The 22,229-nt window shown below is 38.1% G+C and overlaps 1 protein-coding gene across 3 annotated transcripts in view; it reads left to right on the plus strand.

Annotated features, from left to right (window-relative positions):
- Positions 1-22,229, plus strand: part of SV2B (synaptic vesicle glycoprotein 2B) — a 1,975,281-nt gene that overhangs the window by 1,470,755 nt on the left and 482,297 nt on the right. For all 3 annotated transcript variants that reach the window (XM_044078366.1, XM_044078367.1, XM_044078368.1), the window contains one exon: positions 10,546-10,697. In XM_044078366.1, coding sequence (XP_043934301.1) covers positions 10,546-10,697 — 152 coding nt within the window. The remainder of the gene's footprint in view (positions 1-10,545; positions 10,698-22,229) is intronic.

A 22,229-nucleotide genomic window follows, 5' to 3' on the forward strand; every position in this document is an offset into this window, starting at 1 on the left:
CAGGGAGTAGAAGTGGCGAAGGTGGATGAGTTTAAATACTTGGGCTCAACAGTTCAGAGTAATGGTGAGTGTGGAAGAGAGGTGAAGAAGAGAGTACAGGCAGGGTGGAGTGGGTGGAGAAGAGTGTCAGGAGTGATTTGTGACAGACAGACTATGGGTCAAAGGGATCTCCGGTTTCAGTTTTATTTAGAAGGAGACTTCTTTATGGTCAGACCTAAGAGTGAAAGGGAAGGTCTACAAGAGGGTAGTGAGACCAGCTATGTTATATGGATTGGAAATGGCGGCATTGACAAAAGGGCAAGAGTCAGAGCTGGAGATGGTAGAGTTAAAGATGTTAAGATTTGTATTGGGTGTGATGAGGATGGATAGGATTGACAATCAAGTATATTAGAGGGTCAGCTCAGGTTGGATGTTTTGAAGACAAAGCCAGAGAGGTGAGATTGCATTAGTTTGGACATGTGCTGAGGGTGGATGCTGGGTATATTGACAAAAGGACGCTAAGGATGGAGCTGCCAGGTAAGAGGAAAAGCAGAAGTGGTGTGACAGAGCAAGATGCAGAGGACAGGAAGAAATAGAAACAGATGATCCACTGTGGTGACCCCTAATGGGAACAGCTGAAAGAAGAAGATTCCCCTGACTAAGGTAGAAACTTCCACAGACCCATAAATCTGACCAGCCTCATATGCAAAGCCATGGAAATACTTATCATGGAATTAATCAATCAGGATATATGAAACCTCCAAACACTGGACCCATCTAAGTTTGGATTCATCAAGGGCAGATTGTGCTTACTCAACCTGGTAGAGTTTTTTGAAAAGCTCACCAAAATAAAGGATGAAGGCAAAATGGTACACGCTGCATACCTCTACCTAGCCAAAAGTTTTGACACAATGCTCCACTCAGACATAGTAGAAAAGCTAAATAAACTGGAAATAAACCCTATGTTACACACTGGATTGTCAACTGGCTGACAGGATGCAGATGATCAAAATAGGGGATGTTACCTTCGCAAAGAGCCCAGTGAAGTCTCTCAGTGTACTGTGCTGGGACCTCTTCTGTTTGGCATTTACCTTTATAAAGTAAAAGCCAATACCAAAGGACTCTTGTCTGAGTAATTTTCCTTAATAACTAAAAGGTAGGAGCAGTCACTGAATCCCCAGATGACTTAACCATCCTGCAGGAGGGTTTTTCTCAAATAAATAACTGTTGCCAAAATCATGGACTGAAATTAAATGTAAAAAATGCATTACTGTATCCATTGGGAAGTTATCTACCTCAGGATACCACCACATTTTCAATACGCCTGTAAGAGTTGACCTAGTTGTTGAGAATTTGGGAACTTATATGGACAGTGACCTAACTTTTGACCAACATGTGTTTATTGTTTTAAGAAAGTCCTTCAATATTGCACAGCCCTTGTTAGGTCAAGCATTGAATAGAATGTCCCTTTGGTATGTATCTGTCCAGACACATGCAACAACAGGAATGCCCACAGAGATACCTTACTAGTAGGATAGTAGGCCTAAACAACATGTCCTACTTGGACTGCTGTCACTATAATTGGTATCCTACAGACTGCTAAAAGGTGACCTGTGTCTGGCATACAAAGTATCCTCTGACCCATTACTGATGGATTTACAGCACATCAGCAAGTCAAATGTTATCAGAAAGACTCAGTTTAGGGATCTACGCCTCATCTGCAACCTCAACAGAATGGTTTGGAGGGACACATATATGTCAGCGTGGATACCATTGCTGTGGAACAGACTTACAATTCACATAAATCAAAGTTTAATCCTGTCCATATTCAAGTGCAACCTAGTTCTATGGCTGGAAAACAGACAATTTACCCCAGGGTTGCCCAATGCACTACTAATGGATAGAGGCATCTCCAAAATACTTTATCCCATGCATGGGTCCCCTCAAATTATCCATGGTCTGATCTCAGTTATTCTTGTTAGGGGTAATATATAATTATAGACCATGGGGATGGGTAAGACTAATCTATAACCAATTTATTTTGAGCACAAAAGGAAATTGGCTAGTCTTAAAATGGCCCGCAAAGCCAGCTAGCCTAGTACTTACCTATGAACCTATGAACAACATATGTGGAACTGCATGTTCTGCATGACAATTTGCAACAGTGGCAGTATACAGTATAGAAGACAGATCATAAGTTGACAGTGGCAATATTTTTGTTTCTGTCTTACTGCTTAATGATACCTTGAAAAGTTTTAGTGCTCTGTGTTTCAGGCACCCATAAAATGTATTCAGTATCTGGTCCAAATTTTCAATGAAAACTAATCTTGGCCATCTTATTAAAAAGTTTATTGGATGGGCAAAATGTTTGATTGTACTAATTTGTTGAAGTTAGTGCCATTGATCATATGCTCTTGCTCTGTATGTATAGTCACACAAGGAATCCACATGGATGTTCTTAAAGTGGCAATGCCATTTCAAAGAGTTGAAGCAACTTCACACATTTTTTTAAATGAAATTCATTTTTTGAGACATTATTTGTGCATATCATCACATTGTAGCAACATTTTGAGGAAGAAACTATGTCTACAATGAGATGGGGGGAATGTACTTTGATGTGTGGTCAAACATGCAGCCAATTTTGCTGCTCTGTTCAGCCATTTTAAAATTATGGAGGAGAAGCAGAGAAGCTTCAAGTAACCATAAGCACAAAAGACCAGTAGTATGGCATTATGACTTTGCAAAGAGGGAAGAAAAATTTGCATATGGAAGAATATCTCTGTCACTGCCAGTACAGCTGCAGTGGCAAAACCGGGTCTGTATATTAGATCATCGAAATGGCAGAATTTCAAATGATCTAATATTAAACCCAATATTGCGAACGCTGAAAACAGTGAAGCTGCACAAAACCAAATTCTTTCCTAGGGAAAGAATTTGGTTGGCCGTTGTTGTGGCTTCGCTGTTTTCAGCGATGCGGTGGAAGGTTACGGGTTGGATTAAGGTAAGTGTGCGATTGTGCAGATGTTCAGGTTAGGGAGCAGGTTGGGTGAGTTAGGGTGCGGGTCAGGTAAGTGTGTGATTGTGATAGAATTTGGGGTTAGGGGCGGGTTAAGTGAGTTAGGGTTAGGGCGCGGGTAAGGTGAGTGTGTGATAGTGAGAATTTGGGGTTAGGGGTGGGTTAAGTGAGTTAGGGTTAGGGCGCGGGTGAGTATGCGATAGTGATGGACCTTAGGGTTAGGGTCTGGGTTAAGGTAAAAGGATAGATAGTAGTGTATGTGCAGCGTAGTGTAGGGTAGATGTAACTTTTAAATGTATGTGTGTGGATTGCTGTTTTTAGTGTGCTTGTGGTGTGTATGTCTTTCTCGGAACAGCAATTTTTTTCCCTGGGAAAGAATTTGCTGTTTTGAGGTTTCAGTATTGTTAGGGTTCGGGTTTTGCAGTTCGACGATACGGCATTCGATAATGAGTCATTCCGATGATCTGATATAGACCCGCAAAACCTACTAGTACTGAGTTAAAATATTCTAGCAGGAATGCAAAACAATGTAGTGACAGTGCCCAAAAGGGGGAAGGGGGATCTGAAGTATGGCCCACCCCATCAATATGACCCATTTTCCATTGCAATGGAAGTTGAGATAGTGAGGCAGAACCTAAAACAGTAGGCACTGTACACAGTGAAGCCTCCTAACCAGATTAAACAGAGTGATGCTGTTGGAACCTCTGCAGACGTTTTTCAGGCTTTTCTGCCTGGAAAACATCTACAGACATGGGTCTAGTGATAAAAAAAGAAATGGCTGTCTGCTATTGATGAAGAACCCTAGCTATGGCCCATTTTACCTTGAAATAACTGCTCTTGATGCAAAGTATTTTCTTAGTGAAATCTGTCTGTATGGGAGATAATATTGTTCCTCTACTTTTAGCCAGGACCAACTTTCATGACTTGCAAGAATCTAGGATGTGAGTGTTTGATAGCACCTTCCCTACTAAGGTGTACACATGCTTTCAGTTATTCATTCTACAGCATGGTTGGAAAAGGGAAAACAAATGCTGCACAATTCCCTTGGTGTATGCCCTCATGTCATCCAGAAGCAGACAATGCTATGGTTCCCTTTTTGTCATGCTGCTGGAGTTGGCCAATGACTAAACATAGACATGAAGTCTGAGGTCAAAATTTCAGATTTTGAAATGACAACAGTCAGGACAGCCTGGGAGAGATTTCCAGATAATGTGGCCAAATGCTACTCATTCCACGTCTTGCAGGTTGAATGGCAAAATGTACATCGGCATGGCTATGAAGGAATATGGCCTATTTTCTGACAATAAAAGCAGACTGAATCAGCTACTCACCTAGTTTTCTTGCTTGCAGATGACATTGTAGGTGCCTTCTGAGAACATAAGAAAGGCCATGCCAGATAATAAGCTATATTGCCAATGATAAATAATATCACCACAGGCTGAAAAACACAGAAAGTATGCAAGTAAATATAAAGGACAAATACAAAATAAGCAATTAATTGATGACCCAGAAATGTCTTATAGAAAACTGGGAGGCAAGGCAAAAAAAGGAAGACATAGGCACATTTTGGAGAAGTGTTTATGAAGACCCTGTTAAATATAACAAGGATATTGAATGGATAGAAGAATTAAAAGAAGCAAGGAGTTTTAATGTAGAGGATATGAAATGGGATGAAGTAATAGCCAGATATGTTGAGAAAAAATTAAGAAAAGCTCCTAAATGTAAAGCCCCAGGCCCAGATGCAGTACCTAACTTCTGGCTAAAAGTATTAACATCTTTACACAAAGATTTAACCCTGAGTAAGAACTACTTATATGATCATCCCAAACAAACATCAACCTGTTTAACAACCAGAAAAATAGTACTCTTCCCTAAGAATGAGCCTGCAACCCATCCTAAGAACTATAGACCAATAATTTGCCTTCTTGCAAACTATATAATGACATTGATGCAGTCAAGAGTTTATAACTATCTACAAAAAAAAAACTAAATTATGATAATAGAACAAAGGGTAACAAAAGAATGTCATATGGAACAAGGGATCATTTGTTGGTAAATAAAGTCATAGCAGAGAATGTTAAAAAGGGAAGGCATTTAAGTATTGCATGGATAGATTACTAAAAAGCATTTGATAGTACCCCACATGGATAAAGAAAAGTTTACAGATTTATAAGATATGCCCTACATTTATCAGTTACATTATAGTGACCATGAAACAGTGGTAAACCACTTTGCAGTTGAGCCATGACAAAGGGCAAATCATTCTCCTAGAGAAACATTCAAAGGGCATATTCCATGGCGATTCTACATCACAGCTGCTGCTGTTTTGTTTTGCCCTTAACCTATTACACTGTTTACTTAACAGATTAGACCATGGTTACAAGTTGGCTCCCAGAAACAACATTGTCTAAAGATTTTTCATCTGTGTTTTCAAGATGACTTAAAACTATATAGGTCATCAGATGAGGAAAGCACAACTACAAATGGTTAAAGCTTTCTTAGATGATATAAGAATGACATTTAAAACAGGAAAGCTGCAATACCAAGAAAATATCAATCTGGAAGAGGAATGTGGTATAGAAGAACTTGAGCAGGAAGGCATATATAAATATATGGGAATAGATGAAGGCTCAACAGTGGTGCAGTGGTTAGCATTGTCACCTCACAGCAAGTAGTAACTCGACACTGTAAAACTCTACTGCCAATCATGAGCAGACAAGTGATCCACTGTGGTGACCCCTAACCAGGAAAAGCTGAAAGAAGAAGATGAAGGATCAACAATAAAGCATGAACAGATGCGAATAAAGCGCAGTAAGGAATACTACAAAAAACTAAAACTGATATTGAAGGCTGCCTTAACATCTGGGAATAAAGTCCAAGACATAAATTATTTTTCTATTCCTGTTCTAACTTATACTTTTAGGGTGATCGATTGACCAGAAAAATTGTTGGATCGATTGGACATGAAAACAAAAAAATGCTTTGTGCTTATTAAATGATATATAAAATTCTGTGAATACCAAGACTGAATATTCCTCACTATGAAGGAGGTATGGTTCTATTATAAATTAACTACATGCATAGATCTGCAATTGTGGGACTGCATACATATGTGCTGACCTTGTACCATCCAATCATATTGAAATTTTTAAAATATGAAGAGAAGAAGTCTAAGCATGTGCAGACATCTCATGAAACAGTCTCATCTTGACTAAAATTTGATGCAAGAATGATAAGAAGATAAAAGGCTAATAATGGCGGTCCTGGATAGTGGAAAATGTACTGATTGGTTTACAAAATCCATTCAAAAGGTGGGAGAAACAAACAAATGTAGGTTCTGTAAAAAAGAACTGAAAATAGTTGCACATCGTGTTTCTGGGTATATACTGCAAGGCACAATAATTTGGTAGGACTGTTGCACTGGGCATTGTGCAAACACAACAGTAATGAAGTAGTTGAGATGCATTTGAAACATGAAACACAAAGCATTATAGAGAATGACATAGTATATATCACATAGAATCATCCAATGCTGGCAGTTCAGAATATAGATGTGAGAAAAGCAGATATAGTGGTCCATAAAAAAAACAAAAAAAAAAAGACAAATGTAACATTGATAATTGAAATTGCTATACCCATCAATTACAGTACTTACGTACAGAGAGACACAAAGTCATACAATATCAGGATTTTCAGATAGAAACTAGGGCAATGTGGAAGAAAGATACCCAGACAGTTAGTACAAATTGCAATGGATTTAATAAAAAAAATTACAGTTGTATTTGGATATGCTACCAAAACATGTAACTTTATATGAATTACAGAAAGAGGCAATGCTGAGCACATTGTGGGAGCTGAGAAGAGTCCTCCTTGCTAACTTCAAAGACTGAAACAATACTAATTTCATTAACTCTAATTGTACCCTTACTTAGGAATGGGGTCCCATCATTATTAGAAACTCAGAAGATTAGAAGAAATTAAAAAGGAGAACCTGAGACCTGCAGTTGAATGGTTTGAGTAGTGGTACATCACTTGCTTACTGAAGAAGGGTGTAAACAAAGCAAGGGAGTACAGCCCACCACCTAGCCTATATGATTGCAGTATGGTCTGTAGCCAATCAGTAGAAAAGTTGAATTCTGGAACCAACAATTCCATGCGAGAGTGGCATAGGAAGCTGCTAACACTGATGGGTGCAAGACACATTTTCCCTTTGAGAGGTAGAACACACCTAAAGATGGATCATGTTGAGGTGGATGTACTCAGAAAGTGCATCAAGAATCAACTGCAAAGTTACTGGACAGAAAAGTGTGGCAATGATGGGATGCCAGGCTCAAAATCATCTTAGAGAGTACTTCCACTTATGCTGTACTAGGCACTCTTCTGACACCTATAACCTGAAGATGAGAATGGGGGGCACTGGCTTCTGTGTCTCTGTGTATACACCTGCATATGTGGAAGACAAAGCATCTATCAATCTATATCTCACTATATATATATATATATATATATATATATATATATATATATATATATATATATATATATATATATATATATATATATATATATATATGGCCTGGTTGTTGAAAACATAATTGCATATGAAATGTTTCTGTGTGTGTGTGTGTGTGTGTGTGTGTGTGTGTGTGTGTGTGTGTGTGTGTGTGTGTGTGTGTGTGTGTGCATCCATATATATTTTTAAAGTCACTCTATATATAGGTCTCTCTCTGTCTGTCTGTCTGCCTCTCTCCCCCTATACACACATGAGAGCGAGCACACATATAGTGTAACATGGTTTTGGAAAAGAGTAATGCGCCTTTAAAAATATGTTTCAGCGTATACTATAACATATATGTTTTAATGTATATTGTGGGGAAATTCTCACAGGTAGCTAGACTACACCCTATATTAGCTAAATAGCAATGAGGTTAATAACTGATCATTACTGCTATATGGAGGGCAGCCTGGTTCAGAAAAATCAGGAAGCCAGTTCTTCATCTGAGAAGTAATAAAGAAGACTCTGGAGGGCAGAGCTATGATTCAGGCTAGTTGAATGGACTTTCAAATACAACATGCTAGGTGGAAGGTTTTGAGGGACTAAAATATGTAATGAAAAAGACTCCTGCAAATAATTCTGACTGGCTAAGGTATGCTGCTTTTTTTACTCTGGTTGTCTTCTTTTTGCTCACAAATGAGTAATAAACCTATGCTTTTATTATTTCTTTAGAGACTCCTTGGATATTAACACTCATGGTGTGTGCACGGACAGTTGGCCATAGACTTATTACTTTTCAGAACTTCGCAGTGCCTGTACTGCCAAGTACAAAGTATATTTTTGGCTGCAACTTTCCTATAGAGCCCTAATGGTTTGTGCTTCTCCTGTGGTTTCCTGATGGCCCCAACCATGGAGATATTATTACAATGACCTGTGGCTTTATAGCTGAGGGTAGACTAAAAATCATACAAGTACACCAAGAATAATATAACTGCCAGGACTGTCCAACTTCAAAGAAATAAGGGGTGAATTCCAGACATTCCTGACCCATTCCTGGGCATGACAAATAAGGTTTCAGGTCTCCTTCAGGATGTTAGAACTATCCGATTTGCCCCCAAGTGTGCATAACTCCTCTTTCCCCCTTTTGGAGAGGTGAGTGATCCACAGCCCTTTACCCCTCCCCCTCCCTGCCTAGCTCTTCTAGTGCTGGGGCTGCTAGTCGAACTCCAGTCATCTGGAATGCTGCTGGGGCTACGCTTTCAATGCAAATAAGCCATTAATGGTAGTGAGGCATGATCTAACATATATGTTACAGCTTTGGCTAGAGTCTGAGAGCAGCAGTAAAGGGACAATGTTAGAAACATTAGCAGTAGCCAACACTGTGGCATAGAGGGGCAAACCTCTTGACTACAACACATGTAGCATGAGTTTGATTGTCAGACAGGGAAAGGAGGGTGGGACACAAGCTCAAGAGTACCCATCATGGTTTCATTTCTGTGAAGTGCTGCTTATAGGTGAGCAGAACATCCTGACAATATCAGACCATTATGGAAGTGAGGTGCAGTCTGACACTAATGCACATTGCATGTCTCACCCTTAGGGTATTACAGGATGTGCACAGCAATAGGGAAGTAAAACTGGAGAAACACTTCCATAGCAGAAGTGCTCAGGATATCTTGATTGCCTCACTGGACCCAACTCTAACTGGATTTAGTTTTTGGAATTATAAAGGGTTAGGTAGATGCAGTGATCAAAAATAGGCATGGTGGTCAGCTGATGGATAGCTTTGTGGGAAAAGAGCCCCCTCCAAAAAATCATACTGAAATGAAAGATAAGTTTAAAAGAGCTTTACCTGGAAATGTAAGATAGTGGGTGCTGTCAAATGATCCCAAAAAAAATCTGATAAGCTAATAGCATTAGTAGAATACTTATTAATTGACACAACATTTAATACTGATTTATCTGCTTCTAAGTCTGAAACTGAAGTAAGAAATAACATATCCTATGAAACAAAAGGAAATAAGTAATGTGTTTTTTTTCTTCAAATCTGGGGGCATAGGTCACATTGCTATGTTCTGTTTTACTAACAATGAATACAATTTTACTACTAAAAAAGTTAAAATGGAAATGTTAGTGTTAAATGAAGTTGCTTATATAAAATGTGACAAGACTACAGAGAGAATGATTTAGTCTGTGTTATGTCATTGTGTTATAACTCAGCTAGGAATGTATTATATTTTGTAAGGAAGATAAGTTTGGGCTGTGCTAGATTTGGAGGCATGATCTCCTTTGCCAGATGTTGCCTTTTCTGAAAAGATAAGAATGCCCATAAGCCATGTAGCTGAAATACTGTATGTCCTTCAGGGCTTATTTGGTTATATCCCATGGGCTTCTACTACAGGAGGTTTAAGGCACTACACAGTGAAGACTCTAGCTTGACTGAGACTTTCTTTCTGTTTTTACTGAAATGTAAGAAGCCGAAGACAGGGGCATTTGGTGATGAACCACATCCAGTGTTCATCTGGCATATGAAAATGCTAACAGCATGTTCAGAGCAATTACGTGTGATAGTCTACTCAGAGGTGTTTTTCCCTCCTTGCATAGTTCTCCATCTGCCCTATTACATCGGAGTGAATGAAATACAGCAGTCTATGCTGCATTCCCTCCCACATGAAACAGAGTAGAAAACAGCACCCTGTTGTATACTAATTATCCCACTAGTTGGGTGGCTGTTGCGAGACTGCCTGAATCTGAAACCATGATCACTGACAACAGTAACAACAAAAATAGTTTTAATGAATTCTGTAGTAGAAAAACATACTTATTGTTAAAAGTAAATAGGCATGTTCAGGTAAAGTCACAGATATTAATTGTAAAATTATAAAAGTTGGTATATGATTGCCAGTAACTTGTCTTTACGATTACCAGAGCATGAAAACATTCTTCCTATGATTTGGTTGTAAATGAACTGAAAACTTTTGATGCAATAAGCATATTATTAATTAATATGCGCCTTCTAACCAAGCTCACATTTTCTGTTGTGCTTTTTTCGTAGCATTGGTGGTTCGATTCCCATTGTGTTTCCCTACTTCTCAGAATTTTTGGCTCGAGAGAAGCGAGGAGAGCATCTCAGCTGGCTGTGTATGTTCTGGATGATTGGTGGCATCTATGCTTCAGCAATGGCATGGGGAATCATTCCAAACTATGGCAAGTATAAAAGGATGATGGCAGCTTTCACACATGGCCTGTCTTAGATCTGATTACCCTACGTACTTCCTACTAGTTGATTAGCATCTTGAAAATAGCTGTGTTGCATGTTTATCTTATTTAGTATCATTACTAAAATATGTTTACATACAGATGTTGTCAGATTCCATTGTTAAAAGTAAAAGCTGCCTACATACAAATGTCACACTCTAACATTAAAAGTAAAAATGTGCCTACATGCATATGTCAGATCCATTGTTAAAAGTTAAATCTGCATATATACAGATGTTGTCAGTCAGACTCCAGGGTTAAAAGTAAAATCTGCCTACATACAGATGTTGTCGCACTCCAAAGTTAAAAGTAAAATCTGCCTACATACAAATGTTGTCGCACTCCATGGTTAAAAGTAAAATCTGCCTACATACAGATGTTGTCACACTCCGTGGTTAAAAGTAAAAGTCTACCTACATACAGATGGTGTCACAATCCACAGTTAAAAGTAAAATCTGTCTACATACAGATGTTGACAGACTCCACAGTTAAACGTATGATTTGTCTACATACAGATGTTGTCACACTCAGTAGTTAAAAGTAAAGTCTGCCTACATACAGATGTTGTCACATTCCACGGTTTAAAGTAAAATCTGCCTACATACAGATGTTGTCACAGTCTTCCAAGAAAGTGCATGCAGGCAATGGAACCTGTAAGGAAGAGCAGAATGAAAACTAAGCCATTATTGTGGAAGTTAGCATTCAGAGCAGAGAACTATAAAGCATACATATCATTGTTAACAAATACTACAACCTAATGACATGCACATGGAAATAGTCAACCAGATGCCATTACAAAGTAGAATAAAAGTTTTATTTATGTATTTATTGCTTGACTTATTGATAGATATTTATGTATGTATTTGTTAGCAGGGGTAGAACACTGATCTACCTGGGGCTTAGCTTGGGGTTACAGACATAGATAAAAAAAAAAATAAGTGAAAGTAAAACAACAAACTTAAATTTTAACAAAAACAAGACAAATAAAAGGTTAGAATAACATCACATTTTACTATATACAGTGTCATTCCACTGTATGTACAGTATGCATCACTTGAGTAAGCAAAGAGCATGACTGTATATAAAGTAAAGAAATTAGAGGTTGCAGAGGGTATAGTGTGGGCAACAGGAAGGTGCAGCTGGGGAAAATTACAATTAGAAAGGGATGCACGGGGTAAATCAGCAGAGGGTATTAAGTGAAAGACTAAGAGTAAGCTTTAAGAAAGTTACTGTAGTACCGTAAGTATGGCAGTACTGAATATTGCTCCACTGGCAAATGCCAATTGTGCCCCCTAACACCTTGCACCTTAGGCAGTTGTCCCCTTTGCCCTGCTCTAGCTATGCTTCTGCACTGAGGTAGCATCTGTTGGGGGGGGGGGTTCTTAGTTCCAGTCTAAATTTTTGGAAGGTACACCCTTAGAGAGAACAGTGAAGAAACCATCTTCCTTGCCAGATTCCATTTTAATACCACCATTGGTGAAAGAGACTTTTCTAAAATAAGCCTCCTGATGTAAACAAACAAAAAAAAAACTTACAGATGATGCAGCCTTCTCCTTTCATGACAATGGTTAAAGCATCTCCATCTAAGTGCCATCCCTGCTTTTTTTCTGTTTTTATTGTTTCTGCCAGGTCAATAATGTATATATTATTTATATGTTAAAATTTGCATCTCTGTGTTATTACTTTAACTACTTCTAATTTTACCCTTCTTATACTGCATCACTTAATAAATGCTACCAATGTGTAAAGCTACCAATTTCTCCTATGTGGAATGTCAGTGAGGAAAGGGAGAGGTACTGAGCTAAGACAAGACTACCTTGAAATCTGTGGCCTACTGCACAGATAACCAGCGAACCACTAAATTACAGGTTCAAATACATTTCAACTGCAAGACAATGAAGGAGGATAAACTGCTTTGCCCTAAGTAATGCTTATTTAGTAAAAATGTGTGATTGAGAGTAAGGCTGTCTCAATGCCAAGGTCAGTATGAAAACCTCGTTGAGATTTAGACAGGATGCGGGAGTGGATATTGCAGAAGGTGAGCACAGATAGATAGAAGAATCTTGAAAGATGGGACAAGACAGCAGAAAGATGAAGACTGATGAAGACAAGGATTATCACTGAGCGTTATGCAGTGAGATAACCATGGACATTTTTCAAGGAGTAAGGAAATGGGACTTTCAATTTTATAAACATTTCCTGATATTTTATACAACATTGGAGAGGATGTTAGAGAAGACAAAGTTTACATGAGCTGTGAGGAAAAATCTGGGAAGTCATGAGTGTCATCCCTTGGAAGTGCATGTATGTTTCTGTGCATACACAACCTCCCAACTAGGTGGATTACCACTTAAGGTTCCCAAGGTCCTATGCTGCTTATTGCAGTGGGCACAGACTGCCTCCCTCCCCCAGGATGAGAGATTGAACATCTTTTTTGACTCACTTACTGCTACCTCTGTGCCTTCTATTAGGTGAAGGCAGTCCTACAACCTTATATGTTACCTTTGTTTTTCTTCCATATGAAATGTAACATAGTCAATACTTGAAGCCTTCAGGAAAGACATTTGATAGTCAATATCCTGTGTGAACGTGATACTTTTACTATAGTTTTAAGTGAACCCCCAAATGGCTTACCTAATTTATTATAAGTACCAAAGTTCAATGAAACTTAAGCAGCAAATCAGTAGGTTTATCACTGTTCTAAAAAAAAAAATACATGGTCTCTTGCATAACAAAAAATACAGCACTTTTTCCAGAGTTCACAAACTGCATTTCTGCCCTGGTGACTGGCAGTTGCAGATGATTTTCTTTTGCATGGAACTTCTTAACAATTTCCAAATTCTAAGGTTCATTTCATTTATCTCTATATAGTTTGGGCAGCTCCCACTCTGGTTTCTGTCAATGCAACACAGGAAAGCTAATACATCTTACACGGCACCTTCCAAAACCACATCGACCAGCTTCTGTAAACTTCACACGAGGTTCATTGTGGTTGAGTTCAATTCCCCTGATATTGAATTCCCTGACTGCTGTTTTGCATAAAAAAGTCATTGTTATTGTAGTTTCTAAGTGTGCAGAAGCCTACACAATCTACAAGATGATTGAATCCCTTGCTTCAAAACAGTGATATTCGAACGTGTGAGACTTGAGCACTTGTAGTCTTTCTCTTTAGCACTCTTTATTCTTCAGAAGGGCACTTAGTTTCTGATGGTATCTTTGACAGTGCCAAAGTGTTTTACCAGCTTTCAAAGGCATTGAAAGCTGGTAAAACATTGCATTTCTACACTTCCTTTTTTCTACTCTAACTTGTAGTACACGGAACAGATAAAGGTCCACACAATATAAACAATTATGATCATGTCTCTGATCTTAGCCAACTTTATTCTCAGCAAGGATGCCAACATTCACCTTTCAATCTTCTTTGTAAAGGTGAATTTCTAGGTATTCATTTCACAAACACAAAAATATACTGGGTATGATCCGAGATGTACAACAAAACCTTGAATAAGTGTTTCTGTTGTTTCCTCCATTGTTCCAGGTGCTTTACTTACTTCAGCTGATCAGGGCTAAAAAAGCCTCAAAAGTGACTTGCAAGTTCAGAATCAGTCCACAAAATTCACTAGTGTTTGTTGGTTTACAGCCCCCCCCAAAAAAAAAATTCAACATAGCCTGTTATTGCACAGCTTCATCATATAAAGTTTATCATTGCCTGTACCTTTTAAACAATTATCTTTGGGTGGAGGCAGCTGAGTGAGTGTTCAAAATTCCCTAACACTGATGCTAGTAATTCACAGGAAAGACATTCACTAGTCATAGGTTAATACTAAGTTAACTGCTCTTGCGAGCCATTTTAAGCCTAGCCAATTATCCCTTGTGAGACTCAAATCCTGCACCTTGTGTTTGTAAGGCAAACACTTTAACCATTATGCCACCCTCCCAACCCCAACTATTAACTGAAAACAGCAGGATTTTATAACCGCTTTTAAATAAAATCCAAAATGGATTTCTTCAGCTAACATGAATGAAATTCAGTGAAACTTAAACAGCTGATTACTAAGTTTAGAAACATAAATCAAGTATCAGTTTCAAAACATAAAACTGACTACATTTCCTTGAAGTTCACAATCTGAAGCTTATTCTGGTGTCTGGAAGTTACAGAGAAGTTTCCTTTAGAGGCATTTTTTTTACTGTCAGATTCTGAAGTGTACTTGACTTCACTTACCTGTCTGCTATGTGTTGGTTTCTTGGTCAGTACAACACAGACAAGTTCAATCATATACCTTCTCTCTCTAAGTCAACTGAATTTAAGGATTCTCAGCCAACACTAACCTTTTATTCTAGTCCAAAATTGCCTCCTCAGCACATTGGAGCTTATTTCCTTTTATAGTTCCCTTTCCCAGTTACACAGCTGGGATTTTCTCCCACTAAACTTTCACAAACCAGGCAGCACACAGCAGTTCACAGTAACTCTTCCTATCTTGGTTAAAATTCTATCGCTTTTCTGAGCTCAAAGACAAAATCTCTGAATGGGCCAATAGCACAGAGGGATAAAGACTTTATTGCATGTTAGATGACCCATGTTTGATTACAGGGAGGATAGGAGTGACTGACCAATACTGGTTCTCCCATCTTGGACAGAGAACAACAGCCCAGGGTCACTGCAATAAACAGAGTTAAGCGCCTGGACAGCTTCTTGTTGCATAAGCAATGAGCTGCTTAGTTGGGAGATTGCGCATACGCAGAAGTGTGCATGTACTTCCCAAAGGCAACAGCTGATAAAGTATCTGCAGAGTGTGGGAGTTAGGGCACACTCCCTGGCAGCAGTATGATGGTGCAGCAATGTCCTCAGTCTCCTCACCAGCCCCAGACATGGGTTGGATTGAGCCCAGAGGTAGACCTGTTGAATGGGGAAAAGAGTTGGTAGCAACTGTGGGGTGAAAAAAAAAATGTTAAAATCTCAAACTGAAAAACTGAGCTCAAATTCAGACAGATCTAGTTATAAAGGTATCTGTATGTGATGACCACACCATTCTCTAAGTAACTGCATGAACTTCAAAGATACTCAGCTATACATTTAACCTTTTTAAGTACAGCTCCCAGCTCATGTAACTTTTGAGGTTTAACTTCTTCAAATGCAACTTCAGTCTCAGCTAGCTCAAGTTTAATTTCTTTGGGTATTGTTCTTGACTCATTTACCACATTGCAGAGGTCATAATCTCTGTGCATACTAGCCCACACTGAAAAAGTATTTATAGGGCATTCTAATAAGGGAATACATTGCACACACACACACACACACACACACACACACACACACACACACACACACACTCAAAAAAATCTCATTATTAGATTTTAGAAGTGAGTTTCAAATAATAGCAATACATTTATAAATGTATAACTGTTGAAGCATGTATTATGAAAATACAAAGTGTTACCTAAAATGCACCGACGTGTGCTCTTTATTTTGTCATCGTAATAATTCAGGTACTTTTCTGTGCTTATCTGTTGCTACCTTGAATCCTTATTGTTTTATCTTATAGATCCCATGAGATCATTTTGATATTTAATATTACCTAGACTGCTGAAATTATTTTTTTCTCATTGTGACCACAGTCATTAATTTCTTTACCATCCCTCTTCTTGGATCTGATTATATGGTACACTTCGCAATCCTATTAGGGGAAATTAATACATTTTCTGCATTCATAGTGGCACAGTACTACAAAGAAATGTGTCTTTAACAGACTCCTTCTCTCATTGCAAAGTCAAAGACATGCAAAGGATTACCTCATGCAGTTCTGTGTGCTCTTAATATAAGGGTTGCCCTTTAATCTAGCCACTGTCTGACATTTATGGACTCAGGGGATCCAAAAAATCACATTACTATGGTTTTTCCTGACATTTAAACCTGGAAAAAAATTGATGTATAAAATCTGAGAATCTCAGGCTGGAGTTGTCTGAGTCACAGTGATTCCTTGTATTAACATAATTTATACAAATTCTGTGTTAAAGAAAATAAATTGTTTCTTCTTCATAGGTGTACACTGCTTTAAAAGCATTGCAGATGAAGAAATGTGAAATATTATGCAAATCCAGTTAAACCACAACTCATGCTATTAAGAAAAATGTGTTTACCTTATGCACACTTCTTGAATTGGTTAAATAGTGTAATTTCCCCATGACAGCATAAGCTATTTTAAAAGGTGCCTGTTTAGGCCTCAAAGCTTTGAAAAACAGCCTAGAAATTGTTAGTAGGTTAATAAACAAACACCACCACCTACTGGACATGCTTTGTAATTTCAGTGCCAACTAATGTCTTTTACACTGTGCAGCTCTGTTAAAAACAAGCTACTGTTTATGATGCCACCAAAGCAGCTCAAACAGGCTCTCTGATATCAAAATAGCTAGTGGATAATCATTTTTAGTCTTGCAACACTCTGCCATGTCTTGTGATAGAAGACAGATAAGTTTATATCTCTGTGTACAGTATTACCGAATTTGTCTCTGATGGAAACAAGTGTTTTGTGGCCTATTGTCTTTGGTATGACATTAGCAGAAAATGACCTTTAACTTCCCTCCATTTTTTATATTTGAGAGAGGGCCGTGTTCTTTTAATTTCAAATATTTCTTTCTTCAGTCCACTATTTCATTTTGTCTTCTTTTTTTTAATATTGCTTATGTTTTCCAGGTAAAGTATTTGTTTCATGACCCTTGTCATATTACTTGAAGAGATAATGCTTAATGCATTTCATTTTGCCAAAAAAAAAAAAGTCACTTTCTACTCCTATTTAGTTTGCAAAATGCAGAGATGAGAACCAATGCCCTATCTATGTCAAACAGAGCTCCTCATTAGCACTCTTCAAGAAAAATCTTGATGATTGGATGGGAAATGGGAAATTCACCCCGGGGATCACTTCTGTGGCTCTGCTCGACAGGTGCACAGGAAAATAATTTTCTTAGGTGGCGAAAGCCAGGGTATATTTTCTGGCTAGGCTTGTATGGGCCCTAGGGCCGATAGCCTAATACCTACCTATGAACCTATACAAAGCTACTAGGAAATACCAAACTTTTCCTCATTCTGAGTTCAGTGCAAACTATGAAATGTACGACAACAATCTGGTTCCAATTTTGATTAATTATTTCCGTCACTATGTTCTATCTGCTAATGAAAGAAACACTTTACAGTCCTGGAGTAAACCATTTAATTTGGCATCATGATCCAGTTACTTATAACCCTTTCTTAGAAGTGGTCCTTTATTTATCCCTGAATCCCTGTATGAGGTTGCGGTGTATCTTTACCTCTTTATTATTTGTATACTTTGTATTAATTGTCTACAAATTAGAACCAAGAGTAAAAAGAAATCAACTATTTAAACTATTTAAATATTTACAGAAGGCTTCGTCCAATGTATGCTAATCCATTATAAACAAAGAAATCTAAATGTCATAGCTATATAACAACAATTGTTAGCAATAGATGTATCCTCTGGTGCAGCTTCATTTTCCTTCCTTTATAACATCAAGAAGTGGACTGTGAATCCCAAGACTATAAGACCAATGGAGTAACATATCAAATTAATACTCGTGTGCTTGACTACTACATACTCAGTGATATTCCAAAGAAATCGCATACTTTCTGAATTAATACTCATGTGTGCAAGACCAAGTGCATTACAAACTCAGTGGGATTACAACGAAATCGCATACCTTCCGAATTAATACTCGTGTGTGCTAGACCAAGTACATTACATACTCGGTGGGATTCCAAAAAACTTGCATACTTTCTGAATTAATACTCATGAGTGCTAGACCAAGTGCATTACATACTCAGTGGGATTCCAAAGAAATCGCATACTTTGTGACAGTCTCTACACAACTGCTCTTTATAATCATTGCTGTTAAGAGAAAAGATAATTCTGTTAATAAAAATTATATATTCTACTCGCTGAGAAGTGTATGATAGATGAATTCAAGTGTTTTATTCCAGAGCCATAATGTATTTTATGACCATTGACAATGGCCTTACCTCAAGCTGAGTCTTCTTCTATAATTCTTTCTTGTTCTTTATGCACAAGTTACAGGTCTCCTTTATTCACTTTCTTGTATTGCTATATATACTGTTGTCCTGCATGCTGATGTCCTGGGACCACCTACTTTGCTTTTGAGGGCAGTTCCAAAACATATGCATCATACTGGCATGCGTAGCCCTGTAACTCCAAAATAGCTATCACTTTTCTTCCTTGCCTAAGCAGTTTATGTAGACTTATTTATTCCACTTGAATGATGAACTTTTAGGTGTCTCAGAGTTTTGTGCATTTCCTAATACTCCATTCCCATGTCAACATTTGTCACTGTCCTTTTGTAAGAGATACCTGTTTTGTCTCCCTGCTGCCTGGATATTCTTTTGTACCACTACTCTCTGTCATGCTTATGAATCATACCTTCCTTATGTTTTACCTTATATACCCATTTACCTTAGGGGGCTATATTGGCATCAAATTGGAAATTTTCATCAGAGATGTGTGGATGTTATAAGTCTGTACTTCATCAGTTAATAGTGGGTTGTTGCTACCTCTAATGAGTGGCCTAGTTTCTCTTCCAAATTGGCATGTATTAGATCCACCTTCTGATAGTTCCTTCTCCAAGTAGGATCGATACTTAAAAAAAGAAGTCCTCTTTCATTTCAGGTATGTCACCTCCCATAACTCTAATCCCAGGTGGATGAGACTAGATTTCTTTCTTTGGATTGTGCCCACTTCTCAGTAGCTTCTCTTTCCCACTCTGCTAGCCACTTCCTGAATATGCAGGTGACCTCACTGTAATCACTGCTCTTCCCTTGTAAGCAAACTGTAAATAAAATAAAATAAATAAAATCAATGAGCCAAGCTGATGAAATCAGTTTTACATAATATGAAATATTAAAGGCCAAGGTGTACGTTTGTATGGAAGACATTCTCCCCTCCAGTTTATTAATGTATATAACCTATTTAGCAGCGTCCTCCCCATTTAGATGTGTTCTATTTAGTCAGGGTAACTTGGAGCCAAGGCAATGTTCTGGATCATATATAACATTTGGGGTAAAATTATAGTTTTAAACAATCTAATATTAAACAATAATGTAGAAATTCTACCCAACAATTTGACTTGGACTTTTAATATGTCAGTAATTAAATGAGCTACTTTCCTATTTGTGTATCCTCCCATATGGTGCTACCATCAAAACCAAATACTTAGCCATTGAGACTTCAAGTATGAAACTACACAAGGCCCTACCTCTAATGGTCTCTAGCCTGACCAACAGATTTCTTTCTTTATCACAGATAAGGCAGATATCAACCTGTATTCCCAAAATATACATAGAACACACTGAATTATCTTATCTATTTGATTTCCAACCAGCTAGCAGTAATCAGCAGACATCATAAATAAACTTCTCAGCCTCTTGTTGCCAGAGTTTGCATCAAACCATAACTCCCAACTCCTCTATTGCCAGAACAAAAGACTGAAGACAGTCCTGGCCTGTCTCTCCTATGTCTTGATATATTGCTTATCCCAGACTTTATACTCTTAACCAGTACTCAGAAAATTAGATCTCAGTACATAGTTTTGATCAATGTAATGCATTTATTCCCAAAGCCATTTTTCTCAGTGAAACTCAATCTTACTTAGTCATGCACACTTTTAATATCAAACAGAAGTAGCCCTGCATCCTGACTGGTTTTATTTATGGTGAACATATAATATCAGAGGAACCACCAAGTATCTATGAGCTGCATCTTTGTGACAAATCTCCTTTGCCCTGTTTTATTTAAGTGATGGGAGCATGTCATCCAGCCTTTTAGTTAGAACGTTAGATTTTGGCATCCAAATTTATTAGTGATATTGGAAAATGTAGACTACTTCCACATATTCGGAGTGATGGTGGCCTTCGGCATGGACTGGGGTAATATACCCTCTATCACTATTTTGTTATAGGGATCCCATTGACAATTCACTAATTCTAGGCCTTATTGCTTTTAAAACTGATCGGGATACTCATCCAAGTGGGCTGCTTTGTTGGGCTTGAGTGTCTTTCTGGTGTTCTGCATTTCCTTGGGTATAATTCCCCTGTCTATGTGGGCAGAACCATCTGCAGAGACTCTAAGAGGAAAAGCTCAACCATAACTGCATTTATTCTGCCCTCATTTTTATTGCTATTACAAAGCTCATGATAAAAGGTTCTAAATACTTCCCTTACTTCTTCTTCAATGTGAAGTAGCATAACACTCATGTTGGTAACTTTTGTAAGAAATTACTTAAGCTGCCTCTCTTAAAATACCCATGAAATGAACCTGAGATTGGACTCTCCATGGGCCTCCATCTATATCCTTGTCTATGTTGTTCTGCCTCAGCTTACAAGCTGGTGACAAGTTCTGTTTTCAGTATCCTCTTCCTTCAGATACTTTGGATAAGACCAATCAGAGAGGGCCTGCTGGACAGTAGTCAGTTTGGCTTCCTTTTCTCTAAGAAATTATTTTCCTTCTTCGTTCTATATCTTTCAAGTTCCATATGGTTTTCTCTGATAGCAGTTTTACATACGGCCCACGGTAACAGCAAAATGTCCTCCTTCTCTCTTTTATTCTCATCTCTAGATGTAGCTACTACAAGCCTTGGTGTCTTTATATCCTGACTATATTACCATTTGTATTGAGCCCTTCTGCAACTACCTGCCTTTGGTGACTGAAAGTTCTCTAGAAGGAAATATACATGGCATAGACCGATATGCTGTGGTCCAGTATGTCCACTGCCTTAATGAAAGTACCTTGAATCTGGGGATCAAAATTGAATTCATCCTGCTACCCTGTATAATGATATTTCTAGTAACTGAGGTATGACACTTGTATAAATGATTACATCCCCACTCATCCATCCATGCTTCCGCAAACTCCATAGGATTATACAAAGCAGCTAGTGCTTTCCTATGTGATTCTTGGCACCCATAATAGCCTAAGATTGTTTAAACAGAGTTGAATTTAAGATCAGAATCCCCTGTTTTAGAGATGTTCTAAAGACACATTGGGAGAATTCTGGGTTATCCTTATCTGGGACATACAGATACCCAATTACTCATCACTGAACATCTCAGTATGAAACCTTAATTGTTTACTAAAAAGTATAACACCATTATCCGCACCCCCCCTCCCCCCCTCCCACACACACACACACTCACACACTCACACTGGTCTTACAGTCTGTGAACCCTGTCAGGAAATAATTATCATGTAGTTTGTTGTTGTCTCTCACTTTCAGTTTGTTTCTTATATAGGTTGATATACCACTCCACCTTGTCCAAACCTGTTAATCTTTTACATCACTTTTTTCCTTTTCTAATTGCCCAAAAGCACCCTCCTACATTCCATGTGTGCAGTGAAATAGATTCTGATCATTTTGAACCTCTTTCCCACTATATACTTCTAACAACCCTCCACAGGCCTTAAA

Source organism: Protopterus annectens, chromosome 7.part0, assembly GCF_019279795.1.
Source record: "Protopterus annectens isolate FY-2018-M chromosome 7.part0, PAN1.0, whole genome shotgun sequence".
NCBI classification, from domain to species: Eukaryota; Metazoa; Chordata; order Ceratodontiformes; family Protopteridae; genus Protopterus; species Protopterus annectens.